Raw genomic sequence first — 26042 nt, 5'->3', positions numbered from 1 at the left:
TTCTGATTGGCAAGCCCTAGGCTCTGTGGTTTAACCCACAGTGCCACCCGCATCCCTAGGAAGCACTGTATTTCTTCACTAATTCTTTCTGAACACATTTTTAAAAAGAACAAGACCCAGATATGTGCCAAAAGGCTTCATTCTTGGGACAAAGGTTCTTACAGCTATGGGGCATAGCAAAGTTTATAGCTAACCTTATCAGTATTCAAGTCCTCCACAGGATCTGGAATGTTATCTGATATTCTGCATTCTGAAGAGCTGCATCTTACTGGCAGCGGAGGTGTTAATCTATAGTCCTCTGTGCTGGATGTAGACTCTGTGGCTCTCTAAATGAAAACAATCAGGTGATTATTCTCAGATTAAAGAGAATACAAATACAGTGCCTTTTATATGAACGAATGCGAACTTTCCCCCAGTATAAAAACAGCTTTACATATCATGGAAACATCAGTTATACATCTTTATGTAACATGCATCTGCAATGTTTTCTGCAGTCTGTTTGGCCATGAGTATTTATTGCAGGGAGCCACAATTTACCTTGCTTTCCCACAGCAAACATAATTAAAAACTAAATGAAAGTAGGTTAAATTTCTTAAACAAGTAGCCATGAGACACTAGCAATAAAACAACCTCAAGTTGTGACCATTTATGACAACCGTGATCACAATTGGACCAATATAAGCAGCTGTTTATAGTGAGCACATGAGAAGCAGCTGAGCTGTGCTGTAGCAATATTAGAATAAGAGCACTACTATTTAAAAGCCTAAGAGTGTCAACTTCCATTAAAATAAGTTTCTAACATTCATAATTTCTGTGTAGTCTGAAGACATGCAGATAATTACCCCAACATAGAAAACAAGTCTGCAAAAGCCTATGCACATATTGTGCCTGCAAAGATACAATGCTTTGTGCAAAAACATACAATTCCTAGTATGTCTGTTGTTCCTCAACTATCATACTTGTGCTAATCTTCTTTTCTGAGCACTCAAAAGCTGCATTTGCTGGGAGACTCTGCCCACTGCTGGAGGGAATGGCGGACAATTCCATCTTCTCCGCTCTAACGGTGTTTTTTTGGCGGCTGCCTCAGGAGTATGCAGCCTCCCTTGCCCCTCCCGGGATGCTACAGGAGGGGGCCGCTGGCCCGCAGATGCCCCTTAACCCACCCGGACCCCTGCGGGGGGTGGGGGGGCCTGGGCTGTAGCACCCGTTGGAGTCGGCACTCCTGGAAGCCACTCACCAGGCATATGGGTCCCATTACTTGGAATTTTAATTAGAGGAAAGTTTTGGGCATGCCTCAGATGAAAGAGTGAAAATTTATTGCTTATGGACACAGCCCTGAGTAGCAGAGAGAATGATTTGAATTACGGCCACTGAGAGATAAGAGGAAACATCGTAGGAGTGAAGAGTGAACATCTGGAGAACCCGAGACGCCATACAGGGAAGTGTAACCTTTTTGTTCTTTGCCTATAATTTATCAAATACCTTTTCTGGACGGAACATCGGACTTGATCTAGAGCAGCAGGATAATGGAGAGTATAAACTGGTGGACATGGAACTTTAAATTAATATGAAATTGGAGGAATTGTATATAATTTGACATCTTTGCAAAAATATCCCTTAAAATCCTGGCCCTGGCTGAGATGCTGAAGATTTGTGCCTGTAAGGAGGATTTAAGATTTGTGTCGCAGTTCGTAAATAAAACAAGATGGCGCTGGAATGGAATGCAGTCAGAGGTAGAAGAGAAGCCGCCCGATTTTGAGAAGAGTGAGAAGGGACGCCTGGCTTTTCTTCTGCTGGAAAGACTGTGATTCTATTTTCAGAGGAGCCATGGAGAGGAATTTGGATATAATTTATGACTTAATTGATATTAGGGACCAGAGATTGGAGGGAGGTTACAGATACAGTCCACACAGAGACAGAAGGCATTTGGAAACATCCGGCTGGCAACGTAAACTCGGAGGCCAAGAAAAGACAGTAACGGACTTGAAAATATGTGATATTTATATCAGAGGCTGTTAAATAAGGGATAAATTGAAAAGGAAGCAAGGAATATTGGTGATTAGCAGGGAGCTCTGGGAATCTGAGGCATGGGAGTCCGAAAAATTAAGTATAATTGACTATAATTGGAATGTTTCTTTCAATTGGAATTGTATGGTTAATTTGGATTTGTAAAAATGCAATTGGGAATAATTTCAATGTGATTTGATGTGTTTTAATTGGAAAATTTAATAAAAGTATTTTTTTTAAAAAAAAAAAAGCTGCATTTGCTAGATTGAGGTGAATGCGTTTAAGAGTTTCAGTTCCTAGACGGGTGCGCATATATATTATATTATATTATATTATATTATATTATATTATATTATATTATATTATATTATATTATATATACAAATTCATGATTTCTAAGGCTGTCATGACTTTAAGAGACATGTCATGTGACAATAATATTACCAATATTTATTCTTCATTATCTTAGCTAACATGAGATTTCAGCTAGTAGTAAATAAATCATACTTGCTTGAAATATGGAGAATTAATTACCCACTTATAATAATATACATTTAAAACATAGATCCAATTATTTATTTCCAATATATTGGAAAGATATTGGAATTTTCAATATATTGTTGTCTATTTTCCTGAAGTAAAAGTAGGACACACAATCTTAACTTCATTTCTGTACCATATTCTCTTGCACAGGTTCCTCTTCAGAATCTTCTCTCTCTGAACTTGATTTCAAGATATGCTGGCGCTTGCTAGAAAAATAAATAAAATAATGCAATATAGTCTCGTATGTAGCTTTAAAAATCAAAAGGTCATTTCTTTTCCTGCTAAGAAGTTTCATTGTTGGCACAGAGGAATTGTCCAGTTCTGACAGTAAGAATCAAAGAACCAGCAAGAATATAGTGGGGATCAAATAGGTATGTGAATTGAATGGTATGTAGATGCACAAATGTGTGCATGCAAGGAAAAAAATATGGATGCAACTGTTGTGTATGAGTTACTGAAAAAGCTATATGGCTTGTGTTGAATGGTGGTTAAGAGCTGAAGGAGCTGATACTGCACAACAGTTTGAGCTGATAGGAATTGAAGCTTAATTCATTGAGACAACTTACAAATCTCTAATATCTCTTACAATGCGTTCCTAGGAGTCACACAGATGTGCCACTCAGAAAGGTACCATACTGCAAGAGCTAAAGGTTCAGTCTTGATGACACAATAGAGTACAAAGAGCCAAAGAAAAATTATGCAGTGTATTTATACACTTTGGCTACATAATGTATCAATTGCAAATAATAATCCTGTTTATACCTTAAAGTTAAGAATACTCCTACAGTTATATTTTTGAAACATACAGGTTGGTTTAGAAAATGTGTGGGGAAACATTTTGGTTTCACAGGCCAGATTCTTTGCATCATAGGTCTCGCAAGGTGGGTGGGGCTGCACACCTATCAAAACCCCATCTGTGGCTTTGCAAAGTGCCCAATGAAGTATTCTCTCCCCTCCTTTAAGGGGGGGGGGCAAGTCCATTTCAAACAGTGCTTTGCTCTGCCTCTCCTTTAAGCAAAGGGGCATTGTCAAACCCATGTTTAGTGCTTTGGGAAGTTCTGAGCTTGTTTCTCCCCTCTCCACCATTGGCAGGCATGAGAGAAACAAGGCTGGAGTTTGCTGGCAACAGCAGCAAGCTGGCAAACAGCTGGAACAAGCTCTCTTGTGCACCAAGCCCAGTGCTTAGGAGGATTGCTCTCCCTTCCCATTAGCTGGTACGATTGGAGTGTGATCCTGCTTCGTGCTGGGTTCCAAAAGCACTGTTTGAAGCGGCTTGTGCATTTCTCCTGAAAGCAGGTGGCACACAAGCTGTTTTACATAGCGCTTTTGAGCAGGATTTAATCTCTGCTTATCACCAGTGATGTCAGCTGGTGGGCTAAAGTGGACCCCTAACAGACCAGACTGGTCTGCAGTTCCGCACCCTGGATTTCGAATAAAAGGAGGGAGCATGCTTGTGTTCACTCCTCCATATCCTTAGTTAAAAGTTTAAAAAGGAACAATCACACCATCCAAGCATTTCACATGGTTTGGATGCTATCTTCTCAATTGCACGAAAAGGCTCCTGAAAATTAAAATGGGGGTTCTGTAGTGTGCTGAATGAATGGTCAATGTTAGTATGCCTAGCATATTTTAGTCAAGCTAACTAACAGGTGTGTGAGTGACTTAGCTACCAAGTATCCTGTTTTTCGCGGGAAACCCCCGGATTTTAATCCGTTTCCCGCTGTTCTCCCAAATGGATAAAAATCCGGGAAATCCCCAGGATTTCCTACCTGCCAGGGAGCCTCCATTTTGGGTGCCGCTCTTCCCATGTGTGGGCACCGGAAATCGGGCAAAATGTGGGATCAGCAGCGGCCATCTTGCCACCGAGCATGCGTAGAAGTGACTTCCAGTGCCGCTCTGCCCGATTTCTGGTGGCCACACATGGGAAGAGCGGCCCCGGAAGTTGCTTCTACGCAACTTCCAGTGCAGCGCCGCTGCTGATCCCGCATTTTTCAGTGGGAGACTTGGCAGGTATGATGAGTGAATGAGGAATGGGTACATGATGTGTTACAAGGATAAACATTAAAAAAGTGTCCAGTAGCACCTTAGAGACCAACTAAGTTTGTTCTGGGTATAAGCTTTCGTATGCATGCACATTTCTTCAGATACACAGGATAAACATGTTTTCAAATTTATGTCTCTAGTACCTTCCTCTAGTATCTTTCTTTTTTGGCTCAGAATCTGATGAACTGCTCGTTGACCCATCTGAATACTGATCTTCCTCATAAGCAGACACAGCGGTGCTGTGTAAAGGTTCCTGTGAGGGTTCACCTAGATAAACTAGACAAATCTAGCATTAATGAACTGCACTGAAAACACAGTGGGCATTCAGAAAACACAGTGGGCACTGAAAACACAGTGGGCATTCAGACATTTGTCCACCTCGAATGTAAACATATACATGAGGGGGAGCAAGGGCACACTATCAATGGCAACTGTCCCTTCCAGCACAACCACTTTATTAAATTAACAGTCATCCTATTTCAGAACTTCACCTTCAAAACTCATGGAGGGCTAGTAACATAACAGTAATGTGTCAGAAGAGGTGGGCTTCACAGCACATTCATTTCCCCTCATGGGCTTGTTTACATGTGAGGAGAACATATTTTTACATTTCTCACTTCAATTCCCTGTAATTTTGGACTACTTTGATGCCTCAGCCCTGAAATTGTTCACAGTATTTGGGGCACCACTTACACCGCTGAAGCAGAGATTCTATTTTATATTCTGTAATTATTGGTGTCAATTTAAAAAGGTAAAATGCGATAACTAACCAAATAATTCATCAGGTTCCTCTGCTTGGTCAGTTTGGAGAACTTTCAAAATACTTGACACATCTGGTTCCTAAGGAGAAAGCAGTTTAAAATGAAAGTGCAACTTGGCATGGTATCCCTGGGGAGAACCCTCAAAAAACAGAATCTGTAACAAATAGCTGAAAATTGAGATTTCTTTCTTTCCGTGTAAGAAATAGAATGCAAACAAATTCAAGTACTGGATTAGAACAAGAAAGAAATATTTTATCAAAATACTATTTCCTATAATAAAAAACCTGCAGAAAGCAAACAAGACAAGATACCAGGGGTTATGTAGGTTTTTTGGCAGGGGGAGGGATTGGCCTTTGGAGTAGGGTGAGATAGATAGGGGTGTGTGTGTGTATGACAGACACTTATTTCATCTGTGGAGTGGATTTTCCGGATCTGTGTGTGCTCTGTTTGTGTGATTGAGAAACAGTTGGACATAGAAAGAGGACTAGTGATGGGGAGAGAGGGAGAGGTGGGCAGGCAAGGTATGTATGTACGATCTCTGTCAGAGAGGGTGAAATGTGTGCAACGTGTGTGAGGGAAGGCAGGCTAGTATGTGAGTGGTCTGTTTGTATATGTGGTCTGTGTAAGAGAGAGAGATATGTTTGTGTAGCTGTGTATATGTAGTGTATGACATACATATATACAAACAAAATAAAAAAATTCCTTCAGTAGCACCTTAAAGACCAACTAAGTTTTTATTTTGGTATGAGCTTTCGTGTGCATGCACACTTCTTCAAACAAACAAACAGCATTTTACGTGTATGCTGACTTTTTCATAGTTAAAACCATGCTCAAGGCAGCTTTCAACATGACAAAATACATAATTACATAGCCATAATTGCATACACAAAAAGTACACAACCAAATTGAACAATTTCCACATATATCTTAAGATCTAAAATAAAGATACATTTTTAAACATATAACAGAAACACCCAGCCAAACAAAACTTCCTAAACAATAGTCCAACCCAAGAGTCTTTTCAGCAGCCTCAGCTTTCATAGCTGGAGTCAGTCAGTGCCCTGCCCTCCCAGGCCAGGTGGGAAAAGCCTGCAAGGCAGGGAGCAGGTCTTCTAAGACTCATAGCCAAGCTGTATGAGTGTGTATGTGTGAGAGATGCATGTGTGTTTGTGGCCTCTATTTGTGTAGTCTGTGTCAGTGTGAGAGTGAGCAGGGTGTAACCATTTTGTATATTTTTTCTGGTACTGGGGAATTCTCCATGATTTGACACCAACAGCACCATTGTGTGCATCTGAGGAATCAATACCGGTACTGTATTTTGTTATCTCCAATCCAGAAGTGGCAAGCAACAGATTTTCTGGGTAAGGGGAGGGGAGCAGCAGTGACTGTACCAATTTTGTGTCATGCCATGCCTCTGAATGTCAGCCATTCATTATCCCATTCTCTGTACACACATGTATTTTACATATTCTGTATACTTATAGTGCCCCTAAGGGAGGATGATTCTGTATTGCATCATGCTCTTTAAGCTCTTGGGATATCATGTGTCACCTTTATAGTTGGAAGAGTGAAAGGCGCTTTTTTTTAAAAAAAGAAAAAAGTAAGAGTTCAAAATTCCCCATAGAACTCCAGTATGGATTATCTCAAGGCTGTGAATTAAATAAAACTAAAAAGAAGTGGAAAATGTCTCATTTGTGTTTGAATGAAAAAGATACCGTATGTGCCACTTACTCCCAGTTTCTTTTTGAAGTCCCTCCTTGATTTTCTCTTTGGCATCTTTTTACTAACAAAATAGGGGGAAAGAAACATTACCATAAAGGGATATATTATATTTTACATATATGAATTTTTCAGCAGGACCTTTATCAAATCTTTATTGCATTTGTACTGTTTCTCTAAGGAACAGCATACCTGAGTTTCCTAAAACAGACGGACACAGTCCTAGGTAGTCTCCCATTCAAGTACAGAACAAGCTCAGTCCTATACAGCTTGAGTATTTTAGGTGCTTGCAGAACATCTCTGGAGTTCAATCAGTCAGTTATATTTATTTTGCTGTTCCTTATACAAACACATTCCATCACCCTACATACACACTGTTCTGGGCATATGTGCCAGTATTGCGTATTAATGAAATTATTTTGTGAAATGTCATTGTGAAAGTTAAAAGATATGGTGGGTGGGAGATGAGGACTGGAAGGCATAGAGGGGTTAGAAGACGCTATGTCTGCTGAGAGAAATTTAACAGCAGATCTGCTACGACGAATGCAAACCGAAAGAGCAGCCGCCCCTCTGAACTCTTCTGTATCAACGTTCACGCGGCGTCTCCGTTGGCAGGTGGGTCACCTTGACAACCCCCGCGCGCGTAACAACGGCTGCCATGCCCCGCCTCCGGCACTCACCCTAGGGCCACGCCCTTCTTTTGTTGCGCTCTACCTTAACGTCCGATAAGCCCTTCTGACCACGCCCCCTCATAACTCCTCTCGAGCCCATGGCTGCTCCTCCTCCCTGACTAGGGCCTTCTGCGCCTAGCGCCCCCCCCCTCCCCAAAGTGCAACCTTGAGCTGAATTATTCGGCAGTGCCACGCGCCACCCTCGGCCGACAGCTTCCGCGAGAGAACCGAACTCACCGCGAGCTCCCTTCGGCGGTTTCTTCCCGCCGTTGTAACTCAAACCGCCGCGCCGGATCTGTCCCACCGAGCACCCGGAAATGGGGGAGGGAAGACGCAACTATTAGGACTTCCGTTAGCGTAAGCTGTTATACTTAGTTTTAATCAGATCTGCTTCATTCTAACTGTTCCGAAATTTCATTTTGCGTGATGTTGAGCGGCAGGGAAGGAGAACAAAAGGAACAAGGCTTTTGAGGGCACCCCTGTTTCTATCTCGGCAGTTGGTTTGGTCCGCCGGCTCTGAGCTAAGAGCTTTAGTAAAAGGCAAAAAGAGCTTTAGAAGACGAGCGGTGTTAGCTGCTGGTAGCTGTGAGAACAGAGGAGCAGCGCCATCTAGTGGTTGGAAGGGAGTAGTTACAGGTAGATATCCGTGTTGGTCTGACGTAGTCGAAACAAAATAAAAGAGAAAATTCCTTCCAGTAGCACCTTAGAGACCAACTAAGTTTGTCATTGGTATGAGCTTTCGTGTGCATGCACACTTCTTCAGGGAGTAGGTAACCCTTATTTTTCTTGATACATTTCATTACTGGTTCATGTGGCTGTTCGATAGCACAGGGATAAAATAGAACTCTAGAGCAGAAAACCTGAGGTAGAGCAATAGTTTGTAATCTATGGTCTGCCCATCAGAGCCACTGACGCATGGTGCATCCCACATTCATCCTAGACAGGTGGCCCTGAATGATATTGTGGTCAATCTCTGAAGGCCACTGAAGGCACTCAACACTTGCAGTCACACAGGCTCCCTATGGTACCGTAGCTGTTAATTGTCATAATGGGCAAGGATCAAGTACTGTATACAGGTGATAGGCCACATGTCTCGGGTCAACCTGCCCATAACGTCAGGCTGTCTCAATAGAAAGCCATCCAAATAAAAAGGACCAAATGACATTAAGGAGATGCCCAACATTTGCAGTGCAGTCAACTTGGACTTCCAAGTGAGACACAAGTGATTTTATCCACAAAGTACTTGGCAAGAATATCAATGGACACCTGAGGGTCTGTTGTACAATCCTGCAAGAAGAAAGTGCCTCGGGACAATACTGTACTGACAAAGAATCACCTTGAGTCATATCTGTGTCCTTCCATTAGTGGAAGAGTCTCTGAGCCAGTGAAGGCTTCCATGAATAAAAAAAGGGAAACAATTTTTGCAAATTCACATCTTTTACAATCTCCTGTTGTTCGGGGTAGGGGGCTAATCTTTCTGCAGCAGATTTAGGAGGCTGTAAAGCAGGTGTGGGGAATCCTTATCCTTCCAGTTGTTGCTGAACTACATCTCCCATCAGCCCCAGCAAGCATGACCAATGGCCAGGGATAGTTGTTGTTCAACAGCATCTGGATGGCCAAAGTTTCCCCATGCCTACTAGACAGGGAAGGAAAAGTCAGCAAAAAAATACCTTACTCCCTTTCCTTTAACAGAAGCCTTTGTCAGATCAAAGAACCTTCTGTGAATGGAAGATTACAGTTCAGTACTACCATCACAGCCATGCTAGGGCACTTCAATTAAGCCTTAATCCAGGGGTCCCTAAACTAAGGCCCGGGGGCCGGATCTTTTATTTAAAATGCATCTCTGGGTTATTTGTGGGGCATAGAAATTCGTTCATTTTTCCCCCCAAAATATAGTCCGGCCCCCCACAAGGTCTGAGGGACAGTGGACCGGCCCCCTGCTGAAAAAGTTTGCTGACCCCTATTCTGTATTCTTTTCACTGAATTTGGCATATTATATGCTGCCTCTCATGCTCTGTTTTCATCAGGATTACTGAATGTCCTGATCAGTACAGCTGAGGCTAATAAGAAGATAAAATATCCACATTTAAATAAGAGTGGTGTGTTACTATACCCTCAAAAGTATAGGTATATTAGTGTGAAACACTGATGCATAGATAGATAGTGCAGTATATTAGACTAATTGGAGCCTATTCTGAACAAGTCTTGACTTGATATTGTAATTTATCTGACAGTAGTGCAATTAGTCTATGACTTGATATTGCAATTTACCTGAAAGTAGTGCAATTAGTCTATACTGTACAAAGATACTTCTCTAGCTTTACTACAGAAAGATACTTATGCAAATAGAGAAAGAACTCCATTTAAATTCCTGCAGCCCAGACTTCATGTGTTAACCATTTGCTGAACTATTCTTCTAGACTCAACCACCAATCTTATAATGTTCCAGGTGCTACTGAGAACATACAGGTTGGCACACCCACCTTGGAGACACACACACTATGAAAGAGAAAAGGGCATGGGAGAGAGCTCCAGCCTTTAATTTGAACTGGCACCAACTTGTCGACATGTTCATCGGGAAGCCCTAGCACATACACTGTGAGTAGTGAGAAATGAGGAGCTATGAAGCTAAAGTCCAACAACGTCTGGGGACCCACAGGTTGAGTAAGTAGGATTCCTAATTCTTTTTGCATTCTGCTTCTTTTGCTATCCCTCAAGATTTAGAAACATAGTGAACCATGTCATGGTTAGATTAATTCTAAAGATTGTCCTCAGGGCCCCCTTAGATGTTTTGAGGGAAATGGCTTGCCTTCTCTCTTGTGGGCATCATCACAAAGGGGGGCATCTCCCAGTTTTGGAGGGTCTTTTGACAAGATGCCCTCCTCAGTGGGTTCAGCTGCTTGCTGCACTCTCCATGAGAGGTTTCTGAAAGCAGGTTCATCTGCCAGGTGCCCCAAATTCAGTGCAGAGAATTTGCTAACAATACTACCACCACCTACAGAGTTGCGAGGCTGCTTATCTGATAGAAACGACAACACACTCTAAACTACAACAAGCTCTTTTGCTAAAGTTTTACTGCACACTGTGGGCATGTTTCTGCAAGCATCTGAGATGTCAAGATAAAGAGATTGCATATTTCTGCCTCTTGCCAAACTATGTGAAAAGGAAGCAGTAGACACTTATTTATGGTGGTTGAATTGCAGAAGTAATTACATATGGGTGGGGTGGGGTAGAATTTAGTGAAATCTGTAGGGTAGACCAAGAGCCAACAGATGTGTTCCTGAAGCATGAAGATAAGGCATAAGCAGCACAACTAATCTTAGATTAGCAGAGTACTGTTCTATTCATTTCACTTTAATGGGGAAAGGGAGGATCTTGACACTCCTTAGCCTGTAACACCTCATGTCACTGTTTTTCAAGTTAATCAGACAAACAATTTGTTAGAGAAGACATCCATTCCACCATTTGAACTAGAAAGAATCAGGAGTATGCTTTTAAAGGTGATCTAATTTTCAGTTCCACCCCACCCCCCCAATATTGTAACAAAGGCCGTGTTCTTCTAAGTGCTTTTGGTCAAACAAGAAGCAGAAATGTTTGTAAATTTTACATAATTTACAGTAAGCAGGACTATAATATAGATGCCGCTTCCTCAAAGCAAGCGAGTATCAAAAGACTGTTAAGGTATCAGAATATTACACAGCAATTTACAGCTTCCAAATACAGAGTACATACATTAAAAACTTACAAAACAAGACACCAGAGTTAACAGTTTTGATTTAAATAGGGAAAGAGTTGAGGATACATCCTGCATTTTCTAAATCCATGTCCAATAGGGATATAAAGCTGCAGCCTGAGTGAAGCAGGGATCTTATTTCTTTAAATCAGGAGTGGGGAGCTGGTGGCTTCATAAGTGTTTCTGGACTTCCAGCTTCCATTGGAATGGCCAGGTAATGGGAGTTTTAGGCTAACATCTGGAGGGGCATAAGTTGCCCATCCCTGCTTTAAATTGCGGAGCCAAACTTTTTGCAGATATTAGAGCTACAAACAAACAAACACCCCACGCTGGTAACGTAGCAACAATGGGGAGGGAGAAAGCCATTGTATGACCTCAGGTTATTTTTGTAGGAGCAGTCTTCTGAATAAGGCAGTTGCTGGGAAGCTCAAATGCATGGTTGCCTGTGGGAAACAAAGCAGGACTTGAGTGCATCTGGGTGGTTACTGAAAACAAGATGCTGGATTAGATGAGTCTTTGGTCTGATCCAGCAGCGCTCTTCTTAAGTTCTTAACAAGCCTTTTTCAGACCACTGCAGATGTTAACTGTACCACAAGCTCCTCTAATAAGCTACTGGTTTCCTCCTGTTCATGTAGTAAGCTATAGCCCATGATTATTAACAGGCCGAGCACTCTGAATTTGCAAAGAGCTCTCTGCAATAGCCGTACACAGAGTTGTGTGTTTATTGTTTCACCATAATTGCAGAAAACAACTGTGAGAGAAAGCAAGAGTTGAAAATCCAGCAGAGCAACTTTAAGGATCCTACCATTTTTTTTCTTTCTTAGGCCTCATTTGGAACATGATTAATGGCCCTCACCCCATAAATGAATAAGTAATAATCAGTTTCTTTTAAACTACATTTCACCATGCCACACTTTTCAGACAGTGGTTCCCATTGTTATGAACATTTGATGCAATTTCTTAAAAAGGTTTACTCAAATTAAATGCAGAAATATTTATTTTGGTTTCCTTCATTGGTTTTTGAAAATTTTGGTTTATAAAATATAGAAATAGCCAACACTAAGCAAACATTTGAACTCCAATGTAACAAGTGACTTAATACTCTAAGAGTATTGGCTTGGCTGTGCAATTATGGTACATATGTATGAAATTATACAACTGAGTAGTGCATTACAGTTACACAATCTTTAGTGCAAACTTCATTGTGCTTGTTTACATATATTTAAACAGGAATTTATGACTTGCTATGTGGAAAAAACCTCAAGCATGGATTATTACAAGGCATCTCAATTTCACCCCCCCCCCCAAATGAAATACAGGTGCAGATACATGGCAACTGAAATATCTTTCCCTACTCCATGCCTAATGAAAGAATGTCCCATGTTAAACCACATCCCAGTGTCTGGCTTTTTTGTATATTGGAGATCAGAAAGTGAGAATAGTGTGAGGCAGAAGCCAACTTTGCACAAAGATCATCAAGTTAAAAGTGGCCAAGGTTAAGCCTGTTCTGGCAATCTAGTAGCCAACAATGAATGAGCATGACCCTTAGTCCCAGCACTGGAACTCCATCCACATGCATGCTACAGCATGATATTGCAATGGCCCAACCATCTCTGGAGCTCATGAAGTCAACATGTATTGCATTGGTAGTTTCATCTAGATTCCTAGGGCGTAAGACACACCCAGAAGAGCTTCAAAGGAGTCAACAGGAAACCAAAGCAGCCAAGTTTCTGCCAGCGTCCTAAGGGACCTGCCTTTCTCAATGTACACTAAAAATCTCCATGGGGCGGAAACCACCAGCTGCACAATATACTAAAGACAATAAAATGTGCTAGCAACACACACACACACACACATCCCTTTACATGCCTTGGAGAGAGTCACATTTTTGGCTGAGGAAGTCTTAAATAACTTACAAATCACATAGATACCATTTACAGTTTTAAGGCGCATTGAAGAAGTTGTATGTCACCATAAAAAATGGTCTGCAACACAAGTGGACAGTAAGGCAGTGTTCCATTTTCTTCAGTTTTCCTATGTCGAGTACCCCTTTGCGTACAAGTTAATGATTGCACTGTTTCCTTCCATATATTTGCTGTAGTCAATTTAGAGATATGAAGGTCAATAGCAAATGCCATTCTCTCCAACACTTTTCCTCAGTTACATCTGTATATTGGCATAGAGTTCTTCTATCTGGGACTTGAAGTATTTGCGTAGCTCCGGTCTCTTCGCCTTTAATGTTGGCGTTAGCAGGCCATTCTCAACAGAGAACATTTCAGGGTGAAGGGTAATGCCTTTGACCTGGAAAGATAAGACAGGAAGTAAGATTTTGCATACTTTTTTCATTAACTAGTATTAACAGCAAATTGGTATTTTGGAATATATGAGATAATGTTCAGAACAGTTTGTTCTAAGTGATTTATGTTAGGAATACTCAGCAGTATAACTCTGCAAAGTAGGATTTAACAATGAAAACTAAAGGAAAAGTTAGAAAATAAAAAATAAACCAATAAAATATGTCTAGAAGATTATTTTATATTGTTCACAAGCATGCTAGTTGATGAGGCTGAATTTTTTGTAATATTTTGTGGTACCACTGAAGATGATCACTTGGGTTGAAATACATCCAGTTATTATAGCATTTTCTTTGAATTTATTACTATTTGTACATTACAGCATTTATTACTGATACACACACAAACACAGTGCTAGGCATATTCTATTGGTTATATTTTGTCAATTTATATTTTAAACTTTTGATCTTAAAACTTCTTTCATTACTTGTTTGCAGCATTAGGTTTTTTTCCTCTTCCTGATAAAATTACATAACTGACACTCAAAAGGGAAAGAGAAAGACACCTTTATTCTATTCCCTATTGCAGTAACAGTGGGATGAAATTAAGATCTATTCTCAAAAATCAGCCCCACAGATTCAAGTTTGTTCTAAAATTAGAGCATTGATTCAATAATGAACCAGTTAAAGTTTCCAGCTGCTAAACTATGCAAATAAAGCAGTTTAACATGAAATCATAGTACAAATATTATAGTTGAAACTTCAAAGAGATACTCACCTGTTCAAAGGACTTCAAGCCAAACTCTTTCCCAACTTTCAGCAGGTCTTCCAGAATATATTTTTTGGTGTCCTATTGGGATTCAGAATAATAAGAGTTATAGAACAATACTGAGAGAAAGTATTTCTGAACTATTTGTGGACCACCTATCAAAAGTGCACAGGTTTCATTGTGCATCTTTATCCATCCCTCACCGGCATGTGTTCATTTCAGATATAAAAGGGAGTAGCTAGCTGTACATGCATAGGTCCCCCCATGAGACCGAATGTTCCAGTAATCCAGGACTTTCAATTGCTTGATGGAAACGTATGAGTAGTCACTACCACATAGACCAGAGGTGGCTAAGCTTTCGTGGACTGAGGGCCACATTGACCCCTAGTCAACCCTCTAGGCAATGCTAGTCAGAGCATAAAAGCAGACTGGGCTGATGTGTAGACATTGTGATGAGGCTAGCAGGTGTAACCCCTGTTCACCTGCCACGCTGTGGTCTCAGGAGCAGAATGGATGCCTGGATGAAGCTTATGAAAAGTGTGGGAAGAAAAGACTTCTATAAATTACAGATCCAATCCCTTACCTTGCTCCTGCATAGTTCTTCATAGGTGCCTCCCAGTCCTTTTTTCTTGGCCCAGCTACACAAAACATCTGGATCTGGTACTACAATTCCTATTAGGAAAGCCTAAATAGAAGTAAGGGAGCATGTTAGAAGCTGCCCACTGAGAATTCATTTTAGAAGTTTCTCTGAGAACCACCCACCCCACAAAGTGCAGTCAAGTAGCAGGCTATGCTATTGTCGATGCTATGGAGGGGTTTGTTGCATCACTGCAGGTAGAAGAAGACACGATGAAGAGATCAGATTTGCACTGCGTGAAGCCCAGGGACCCAGCAGCGGGTCCTGGGGCTTCGCGTGGCGCGGCTGAGGCTGCTGCTGCTGCTGCTGGCTCCTGCCGGGTCCTGCGGCTTCGCGCGCCGCCCGCTGCCAGGTCCCTGGGCTTCACGCGCTGCGGCGCGGCTGGGGCTGCTGCCGGGTCCTGCGGCTTCGCGCGCCGCCCGCTGCTGGGGCCCTGGGCTTCATGCGGTGCGGTGCGGCGCAGTGCGCGAAGCCGCAGGACTCGGCAGGAGCCGGCAGCAGCCTCAGCCGCGCCGCACGAAGCCCCAGGACCCGGCAGCGGGCTCAACGGGCGGCGGGTGAAGCCGCAGGACCCGGCAGGAGCCGGCAGCAGCCTCAGCCGCACCGCGCTGCGTGAAGCCCCAGGACCCAGCAGCGGGCGGCGCGCAAAGCTGCAGGACACGGCAGGAGCCGGCAGCAGCCACAGCCGTGCGGCGTGAAGCCCTGGGACCCAGCAGCAGGCTCAGCGGGCGGCGCAAGAAAGCCCTGTACCATACTTAACAATAAGACATCCCCCGAAAATAAGTCGCGATGTATTTTTTTTAGAGGAAAAATAATTGTAAGACGTGTCTTATTTTAGGAGAAACACGGTAAATATTTAAATAAATCTGCCCTAAAATTCTAAGGACTTCACATTTAAGACTCAACATTTATGGAAGAATGTTTCCCGGCATAGATTAGAAATTCATCAAGGCATTACTAGGTGCCTCGCTTGTATCAGGTAGCCTAAATGTACACATTAGTACTACTACAGAAACAAATATCTTTTTATAAATTGGCTTTTCCCAAATAAGCAATATCACTTTTTATATTTTACAAACAGCTCTTTGCTAGTCTAACCTGTCCAGAAGTAAGCATTTTATCTAATTGTAAATAAAATCCACTAACAACTTTTAAAAATATGCTTACGTGCCCCATTTAGAAGGCTATTTCTAATAGACATTTAAGGTAAACAGATACCTACATACCTGCAAACTTTCACCATAGACAAATATCTGGGCAACAGGCTCACTCCTCATATAAACATTCTCTATTTTTTCTGGTGCAATATATTCTCCTTGTGCAAGTTTGAATATATGTTTTTTCCTGTCAATTATCTTCAGTGTACCATTCTGTAACACAATAATAATAGTCAGCCTACTCCTAAAGAACTGTTCACGTAATGAATTCAGGACCACATTGGTCCATGAACAATAATACAAGTGCTAGCAGAAGCCTCAACAGAAGGAATAGTTCACAGTAGCATTTGACCTTGCTCATTATCTTTGAATCATCTGGAACAACTGGATCTATCTGTCTACAGTGGTACCTCAACTTACGAGTGCCTCGACTTCCGAAGGTTTCGACTTCCGAAGTCCGCTAACCCAGACATATTTTCGCCAAATGCGCAGAAGCGGCACGTGCAGCCTGTGCATGTGTAAAATCGCGCTTTGCACATGTGCAAAATGGACGCTTCGACTTACGAAGGTTTCGACTTATGAAGAGCGCCGCGGAACGGATCGCCTTCGTAAGTCGAGGTACCACTGTATATCTATATCTATATATAATTTATGCCTACATTAGAACAAGCAACAATTGCTTGAGTATCAGTTATTAGCATGTTACAAACAAGTGTGAAATAAATAAATCAAAGATTCATTCATTTACATTCATTGCATAATACACTGTCCCAACTTTGTCAATGGTGATGGGATGAATGCCTCAGACCACCTAGAACGCATTCCCAGGTTCTCCTGGTAAAGAGGCCTCAGCTGCTACAGTGGTGTATTGTCTCCCTCCTCCATTTGTTAGCTGGGTACTAAATGTTCTGAGCTGCTTAATCATCTGTCTTGGGGAAGAGTCTGAAATGCCTGGCATTCTATGTATTAAGGTTGGTATCCCAGGAGGGATACTATGCAACTTAGCTTTGCAGTTTGAACCCTTTCAGGTATACTGTGCAGCTGTGTTCTGGTGGCAGCACACTCTACTACAACAATTTGCTGCAATTGATCCACTGTAGCAATCGGGACCTCCTGGAGGTGCAGTTGCTGTGACTGATCCACCTCTTCCTGCCCCCACAGGTAATCAGAGGGTTGCACTGCTAAATCCCTGGGCATATTCATCCATTCCTCCATTGTTGATATATCGATCCACAGCTGGGCCTTTCTACTAGTTGTCTAACAGCTGCAGATGGAATGCCAACATAAAGAAATGTAGTAATTGTGGTAATACGAATTTTGCATTGTCTTAACTCCACTGAAAGGCCAGCTTCTACATCACAATCCTGATGGTGGTGTTGACTGACCCTTAAGTTAAGTATAGTACAGTGTTTCCCAACCAGTGTGCCTCCAGATGTTTTGGGACTACAACTCCAATCATCCCTAGCTAGCAAGACCAGTGGTCAGGAATGATGGAAGTTGTAGTCCCAAAACATCTGGAGGCACACTGGTTGGGAAACACTGGTATTGTAGCTGGAAGAAATGGTCTGCGTTCAAGTCAGAATGAAACTGGTTCAATATAAAAAACAAAGGTGCATTGCTGTCACCAGTGTTGTTTATTCTCAGATTCCTCTCGCCTAATTAGAAGCTTCACATTTCTGGCATCTGTTGCTGTTCCCTTATTTGACATTACCAGTATTTTCCTCTTTTCCATCCCTTGTAGAATTAAACCAAGTAGTCACCACCCCAGTCTGAATGCTGTTTCTGTCATTAACCTGTTTTCCCCCCTGTAATTAACTTCATATTATTCAGTGCTTTGGCTTGCCATCCTGATGACACTTGTACAACAGACAATTTGATCTACACATGCAGACAAGGACATGCTTAAGTTACTTCTAAAGCCTTAGCAGTATGATGCTGCATCAAATCACACAGACTTTTTTTGTTAGTGAAGCTTAAGAGAACATTGGGTTGTGTTCCACTAAGTCCTACTTGGAGCAGGCCCATAAAAATCAATAAACTACATTAGTTGTATCCATTAACTTCAATGGGTCTACTCTGAGTAGGATTAGTAATGGGCCAACCATCGTTCTTACTAACTTGCACTAATTTTTGCATTTTAATTGGTTTCTGATTAAAGGACTGAAGCAGCCTTCTGGTACCTTTCCCATTCTAACCTGAGACACTCTTAAATGAGGATAAAACATGTTTGTGAAGTTAAAAAAGAGAATGCAAAGAGGAAAGAAGATATGTAGGGCATGGACAATGAAAAGACTGGACACCTCTATCTGTGGAATTAAATCAATGGCAAACTATCTTGAAATTTGTTATGTCTCAAAATGCTCGATTCACAGGTTTACTTACTGGTAACCATTTCCCGATATCTCCGGTGTGTACCCAGCCATCTTTGTCAAGAACTTCTGCAGTCTTTTCAGGTTCCTTCAGATAGCCTAGGAACACATTTGGCCCTTTTACGCAAACCTGAAAAAGAATGAAACACATGGTCTGTAAAAAATATATCTGCAAAACAGGTTTCTCCTATTAAGTGTTTCTTTTTTAATAAAAAATCATTTATTATTAGTTTTCCAATACAAACAGCCAATTATAATATTCCAAATACAATATTCCAATTAAAAACAATAAACTAAAAAAACACACAACCAAATTGTAATCCAAATTGTTAATTATTAATTTTTCCCAGGCTCCCCATGGTCTGGACCTCTGAAGCATATTTCCGATGTCTTATTCCTGATCTTCTGTTGTTTTCCTGTTTTCCACATTCCAATCTTATCTCTTTAAAGTTCTCCGTCCCTGGCTCTGCAATTCTCAATCCTGTCCAAAATCATATACAGTGGTACCTTGACTTACGAAGACGATCCATTCCGCGGTCGTCTTTGTAAGTCGAGGTTTTCATAGGTCGAAGTGCCGCTACGGCGCATGCGCGACCGCACGCACCGAAAAGACTTCCGGAGGCTTCGACTTCGGAAGTCGAATTCTTCGGAAGTCGAAGCCTTTGTAAGTCAAGGTATGACTGTATCCTTACATCCATCAAGCACAGTTGTATTTAAAAATGTCTATTTTTCCAACTTGTTTGTTAGTGCAGCTTCTCCTTCCTCATTCCAATCTCTGATCCAGGCTGTTATCTAAATCTTCTTTTGAAGTTTTATGATGCAGCAACTCCCAAATTATAATAAAGTTGTTACGTTATTCCCTCCGGTGCTGTTGCCCAACTCTGTCTTTGATGTTAGGCATATGTTTGCACTCCACAGATATAAATAATTTGGCAATCGATCAGCTTTCGGAGACCACACAATCCCCCTTCCCGGGCCCTAGGAGGGTGGCTGCTAGACATCCATTTTGGGATGTCTCTCTCACACTTAATGAAAGTCATGCAAACAAATGCTCTGTATTTTATTTCAAATTATTGTCTCGAATCACTGCAAAGTCAGCCAACAAGCATCTCCCTCTTCCCTCAAAACAGGGAGAAACTTTCATTTTTCTATTTTTGCTGCGTCACAGGTGCCATCTTAATTCTTTTCTTTATCAAGTCTTTCAAACCAAACAAAGTTGCGCAGTTGAGCATTTAATTATAAATAGAAGTCCATCTGTACTCCTCAAAATAAATTAGGTCTCTTAATGAGGCTTGGCATAGAAAACCAGTTATAAGTATTGAAGTGAAGAAAGCACATATCAGTCCTCCTCCATAATCCAAACATCATGACGAGAATCAGGTTTGAAGTCTGAGCTTAAACACCAGGGACTGTACAATTCTGTAGGTTTTTTCTCAGTCTTCTCCGGTCCAGACTATGTCTGCTTATTGTCCAAATCTAATTATTTTATCAAAGCAGATATTTCCGGCTATGGGAGTGGCCTTGGAGAGTGCCAGCCATACCATGCTTTTTGACCCAGTGTCCTGCCACTTGCACAATGCAAGCTGGCAATCTCAGACAATCTGCGGGTCTTTGAGACAGTCCTCCCCCATCTTGGGGAGTCTGCCAGGGCTAATTACCCCCATATCAGCCCTGAATTACTGGCATGGCTGGGGTCTGATCGTATGGGAGTCAGCCATTTCCCACCACCGGAAACAGGAGGCCTCCTATTAAGTGTTTCAATGTTAGGATGGAGTGGGAGTAAAGCTCATTTACTGTAGCCAGTGCATCTCACTCAAGAGCGATTCTCTCTAATCTCATGCTTTAGTGATATTACCAGAGCATTTGTTTCTGTTTGTCAAACTGCATTGATCGAGATCACAATCTGAGGTCATTAAACTGAGTGAGATTTTTAAAAAATAGTTTCTATGGATATATATCGTATTTATTTTTAAACAATGGGTACAATTTGAGACGGAGGACTCCTGGCATAGGTCCATTCTTAGGATTTTGAGTGCTACTTACCTCACCCTCTCCTTTGGCAGCAAAATAATTCATTTCTTCAACATCAACAAGCTTTACAATGTTGCAAGGCATTGGGGCACCAACGTGACCTATTTGTTGGATAAATAATGTTTTTAAGCATGTGGCAATAGTACTCACTGTATAACTATAGATCTACATAAGCAGAAGTGGCGTCATTCACACTGCAATCTTTATTGTTTTCTCATGGTCCCAAGCCTGAGTTTTGAATGTTTCAAAGAGTACCTTGACCTCAGCTTTTTAAAGTTGTATTAAGGCTCCCAGCCATCACACTGATCAAAACAAACTCTTCTAGAGTCAACTCATACATTCCAAATTTGCTGATGGTCATTGACTATAGAGATCCATGTGACATAGATGCCCAGTGCTTTGTTACCACAATACCTTATTTGCGTTACACTAGGCTTTCCATGTATGCATTTGCATCCAAGGCTTAGGTTCATTAAAGTAGCTAGACCTGTGATTAGCTACCGTGTTTATCTGTTCTTATCAAAATAACCAGTAGGAACCTGACTGAGTTCAAGTGCAGCCAGGCAAGCTGGTACTTAGTGCATAAATTTTATTTTTATTTTATTTATTAAATTAGTATACTGCACTTGATCCGTAGATCTCAGAGTGGTTAACAACATAAATATATAAGATTTAAAAAACACAAAATACATTAGAAAACAAGGACTAAAACAACAAATAAATAAAACCCCTCCCCTTCCCGCAAACACATTTAAAAAGGAATAGTGTGATAATCAGCCAAAGGCCTGAGGCCTAAAAGTGTATCATGAAGGCACCAGCCGAACCTCCTTAGGGAGAGCATTCCACTAACAGGGAGCCACTGCAGAAAAGCCCTGTTCTTGCATTGCTACCCTCAGGACCTCTCAAAGAGGAGGCATACAAAGAAGGACATCAGAGGATGATTTCAGGGTCTGGGTAGGTCAGGCTTCCTTAACCTTGGCCCTCCAGATGTTTTGAGACACCCCTGACCACTGGACCATCATCCCCGACCACTGGTCCTGCTAGCTAGGGATCATGGGAGTTGTAGGCCAAAAACATCTGGAGGGCCGAGGTTGAGGAAGCCTGGGGTAGGTTCACATGGAGAGATGTGGTCCTTGAGGTATTGTGATCCTGATCCATTTAAGGCTTTATAGGTCAAAAACAAGACTTTGAACTGGGCCTGGAAACTAATTGGCAGCCAATGTAGTCAAGCAAGAAACGGTGTAATATGAAGATGGTGTTTGAGGCAGTAGCTTCAAGCAGTGTATTATGCTCATACTGTTCTGTCCCAAACAACCTGGCCGCCAAATTCTGCCCCAGCTAAAGTTTCTGAACTGTCTTCAGAGAAGATGCTGTGGCACTTTTAAGATGGGCTGGTTCTGCTATCATGAACTTCCACGGCCAATCTCCACCAGATATATGGAATATACTGTCAATTCCAGTCTAATGTGGAAATGAAATGCAAATTGAAAAGCTCCACGCTCTGTGGGATTGCACAGAGCAGAACAGCAAGACTCCCTTTTTTTCCAGAACACCAGGTGGACTACTACTAGAAGCAAGACAACTTTCCTTTCCTTGCACTAACAATCCATAAACTTCTTTGGAAGGCTCACTTCATGCTTGAGTTACCATGCCATCTTTTTAACAACATTTCAAGAAAGAACACAGAAGCCCTACCAGCGGTCCAGTCACCAGGTACTGTTAGGGAACATCCAGCTGTGCATTCTGTCTGTCCATAGCCTTCATAAAACTGTTAAGCAGAGTATACAAATTAGCCATTAGAGCTTTTATTGCCCCTCTCCTGTTTCGTTGTTCCTTTAACTCAAAAAACAGAACTGTAGGCGATATGCAGGCTAAGCTTTGCATCCTATAAACGTAGGATTCATTTTTGCTAAGCTATCCATGGTCTCTTTGCCTTCCTGCACTACCAGTATTTTCAGTAGCAATTCCAACATATACAGTCATACCTCGGGTTAAGTACACTTCAGGTTGAGTACTTTCAATTTAAGTACTCTGCGGACCTGTCTGGAACGGATTAATCCACTTTCCATTACTTTCAATGGGAAAGTTCGCTTCAGGTTAAGTACGCTTCAGGTTAAGTACGGACTTCCAGAACCAATTAAGTACTTAACCTGAGATACCACTGTACACTACAGAATTGTCTTTAGTGAGTGATCACAAGTCTATAGCTTTGTTAGAAGATTTGAACAAAATCCCATCTGCTTTCAATTTGGAGCGTTTTCTGAAATACATTCTTGTAGTTTTAATAATAAACATTAGCATCCAGCCCCTGGCCTAACATTATACCTAAAGGCCAAACCCACTGAATTGTGGAAGCACGTCTCCCTCTTTTAAGTGTGCATTGGGAATGGGAGATTTTCACTCATGGGCATAATGCTTTCAGAAGGACAGGAATGTAAGTCTGTTGCAGCAAAATCAACAAGTAGTCTTGTGTCACCTTACGACAAACAAATTTATTATGGCATACGTTTCCGTGGACTACTGTCCACTTCATGGAAATACCGTGCTATCAAAAAGAGAGCTAGTTTTTGTAGTGAGGCATCTAATGACATGTACTAGAAGTGATCCCCCCCAAAAAATACATCCTTAGAGTGAGGCAACCTGCACATCAGCTTCTCTCCTACTCAAATTCTACTCTTTTTAGTTATACTTTAACACTATGAGGAAAGTATGGCGTTTATACTCTTGACATTAAAAAAAAATGCTATAAGGAAACTTTACGAAATAACAAGTAAACCAGATTTACAGTTCAGTCACAATCCAAACTCACCTGACAACCAAGAGCTGCTCTTAGGAAGGTCAGTACATTGGCAGAAACAGGAGCTGCTCCTGTTATCATTAGCCTGACTTTTCCTCCCAGATTTGCCTGAAAAGGGGGGAGGGGGAAGTGTCCACAATTATTTTCATTCCTACAGTAGCATCCAGGAAAAAGCTATGGTGAGTGGCACTTGGATATACATCTCAATGTGATTCAAATGTGCAAATCCCATTGATTGTTTCTATGTACATGTGAGTTAGGTGAATAAAGAGATTATTCCTTAGGACAGTATTCACTGTACCACTGGCTGCGTTGTTCCATGACACAGCAATGAAGATCAGTGGCCATTCTAAAACCAAGCATGTACAGTAGAAGGCAATTTTCATTTGTTTAATTCATTTATTAAAAGTATATCCTGCCTTCCTTCCAAAGGAGCTGAGGGCAGGATGACTGCATAATAAATTAATGTGCAAGTGGGCTCTTTATTGGGATTGTTTGAAGCCATCCTCTTGAAAGTGGATGTTTCTGCCATGCAGGGTGTACTTGTAACCCAATTGCTTCTGCCCCCTCCAGTGAGCACACTATTTTACCTGTATTTTACGGAAAATCATTTTATCCCACAGGCTGTTATTTCTAATTATGCCACTTCTAAGTTCCGCTTCTTTCCTCTTGGAAGCAAAATCCAATATCCACCGCTTAAATGAAGTATTTGCTTGGCTAAAGATCTGAGAAGAGAGACCATTTTTTTATTATGTTTGCAACAAAAAAATTGCATGGGTCATTTATTGGCTTATTGATACCGGTTCACCGAGCAAATCCTAGAGGCATCTTTGCTTGTGATGTCTGTGCTGATGGCTACAGGCAGGTTCACCAAGATGCAGAGTGTGCTCTTCTGAACTTGTAAGGGAAGTGAGAAGGAAAGCATGGACTGTATTTGATTGCTCGTGGACTTACTTTATCAAACATTCTGTTCAGAAGTCTTGGCACAACTGGAAACACTGTAGGCTGCAAAGTTTTTAAGTCATCCATAAGTAGCCTGATGTCTCCCTGGAAAAATCCTATCCGAGCTCCATGACAGAGAATCACACACTGTTGAACGACACCATATAGAGAATTAAAACCAAACCCACCTGGCTGGATAAGTAGATTTGCCCAAGTTAAAAATTAGGGACATTCTGTATATTTTCTAAGTGTAGTTTAATGCATTCTTTACTCTCTTCTGGCATATTACAAGTTTAACTGCTTAGCAATAGCTAGACTCTGACCAAGTATCTTTACCAAGAAAAACATTGCTGTCTAAGCAACTTATTTCCATCATTTTTGCCTCACACACCCAACTAAAACAAAAGTTACAGTCCTCAATATGTTCCGCGCCCCAGTGCCAATGAGCATGCAAATGTTTGACTAATCTGGTTCACACTGTGTTTCCTGCCTCACAATCTAGCACCAAGATTGGTACTAGGTGGCCCTGCCACACGTTGCCGTGGCTAATCCCTGTGACTGCCACCACCCTCTGTCAATCCATGATGTATCCCACCTGCTCCTCCCCCACCCCAGGTTTTCCCTGTGATTTCCCCCACCCTGTCCCGTCCCATGACATATCACTCCCCCTCTTCCCCCCCACCCCGGGTCATCCCTGTGACTTGCCCCACCGTGTCCTGACCTATCCTGTCCCCTCCCCACCCCCAACCCCCACCCAGGCAAGTCAGTACCTCTATTCGGCCTAGTCTGTAAAGGCTTCGGCCTAGTATGTAAACGGCAGCTGAGGTGCTGTTGAGAGGGATTGTTCTATAGATGTAGTACCAGTGTAGCCACCGCTAGAGGGCACTGGTTTGCAACCTGGTTCTTTTCCCAGAATGCATTTTCATCTGAGTGGTGTGTTTTGAAACACAGGGTTTTGGGGTTTTTACCAGGCACAGGTGTGACATATGTCTTTGAAAATGGTATGGGCTTGCTCTCATTCGCATGTGGCATTGTGTCAAAATTTGAACACAATCAGTCAGACGGTTTTGGTGAAACGTGGATACTAACGGACATGGCCAGTTTACATTTATATATATATATAGATTTATGCTTTTAGTGAAACTTGTGTCTATATGTGCCCATGCAACTTGCACTAGGGGTTTGAGTATGTGTATGGCTATCTACTTTAGAGCAAGGAGGAAACTAGAAAACTATCAAAACCTCTACTTTGGAGCTTATTTGAATGGCTCGGCGCATTCTTTACACACCAGCTGGAATCAGCACAATCAACTGTAAAAAAGAATGGTGTACGGCTGGGGTCATACTATTGCTATTTCTTAGCTATTTGTGCTGTACTATTAAGACTAGAAGTGCAGCAGAAATATTGATCACATCAGGGAAGGGAAGCAAATCTACACTAATTTTCAGAGTTTCAACATTTTTAAAAGCCCCATTTGGTCTACAGAGGCTTACTTACTTGTTGACAGGCTGACAAAAAAATTGCTTCCCCACAAAGAAAGAGTCTTACCTGCATAATTCTTTCAAATGC

The 26042-nt window shown here is 41.7% G+C and overlaps 2 protein-coding genes across 14 annotated transcripts in view; both read right to left on the bottom strand.

Annotated features, from left to right (window-relative positions):
• Window positions 1–7788, bottom strand: part of CENPU (centromere protein U) — a 29763-nt gene extending 21975 nt beyond the window's left edge. Inside the window, exons 1-6 of the mRNA XM_088661048.1 lie at window positions 7754–7788; window positions 7086–7137; window positions 5364–5433; window positions 4737–4860; window positions 2684–2756; window positions 195–326 (exon numbers count right to left, since the gene is read on the bottom strand). Coding sequence (XP_088517174.1) covers window positions 195–326; window positions 2684–2756; window positions 4737–4860; window positions 5364–5433; window positions 7086–7130 — 444 coding nt within the window. The 5' untranslated portion in view covers window positions 7131–7137; window positions 7754–7788. The remainder of the gene's footprint in view (window positions 1–194; window positions 327–2683; window positions 2757–4736; window positions 4861–5363; window positions 5434–7085; window positions 7138–7753) is intronic.
• Window positions 7789–12456: 4668 nt separating this feature from the next.
• ACSL1 (acyl-CoA synthetase long chain family member 1) overlaps window positions 12457–26042 on the bottom strand; it is a 48688-nt gene continuing 35102 nt past the window's right edge. For all 13 annotated transcript variants that reach the window (XM_035111731.3, XM_088661042.1, XM_035111724.3 and 10 more), the window contains 10 exons: window positions 24485–24619; window positions 24121–24255; window positions 23543–23638; window positions 22429–22501; window positions 20746–20834; window positions 18716–18832; window positions 16403–16546; window positions 15123–15224; window positions 14549–14620; window positions 12457–13778 (listed from right to left, as the gene is read on the bottom strand). In XM_035111731.3, the coding sequence (XP_034967622.3) occupies window positions 13638–13778; window positions 14549–14620; window positions 15123–15224; window positions 16403–16546; window positions 18716–18832; window positions 20746–20834; window positions 22429–22501; window positions 23543–23638; window positions 24121–24255; window positions 24485–24619 (1104 nt within the window). In that variant the 3' untranslated portion in view covers window positions 12457–13637. The remainder of the gene's footprint in view (window positions 13779–14548; window positions 14621–15122; window positions 15225–16402; window positions 16547–18715; window positions 18833–20745; window positions 20835–22428; window positions 22502–23542; window positions 23639–24120; window positions 24256–24484; window positions 24620–26042) is intronic.

This window comes from Zootoca vivipara, chromosome Z1, assembly GCF_965207765.1.
Source record: "Zootoca vivipara chromosome Z1, rZooViv2.hap1.1, whole genome shotgun sequence".
NCBI classification, from domain to species: Eukaryota; Metazoa; Chordata; class Lepidosauria; order Squamata; family Lacertidae; genus Zootoca; species Zootoca vivipara.
This window is presented reverse-complemented; position numbering and strand designations above follow the sequence as displayed.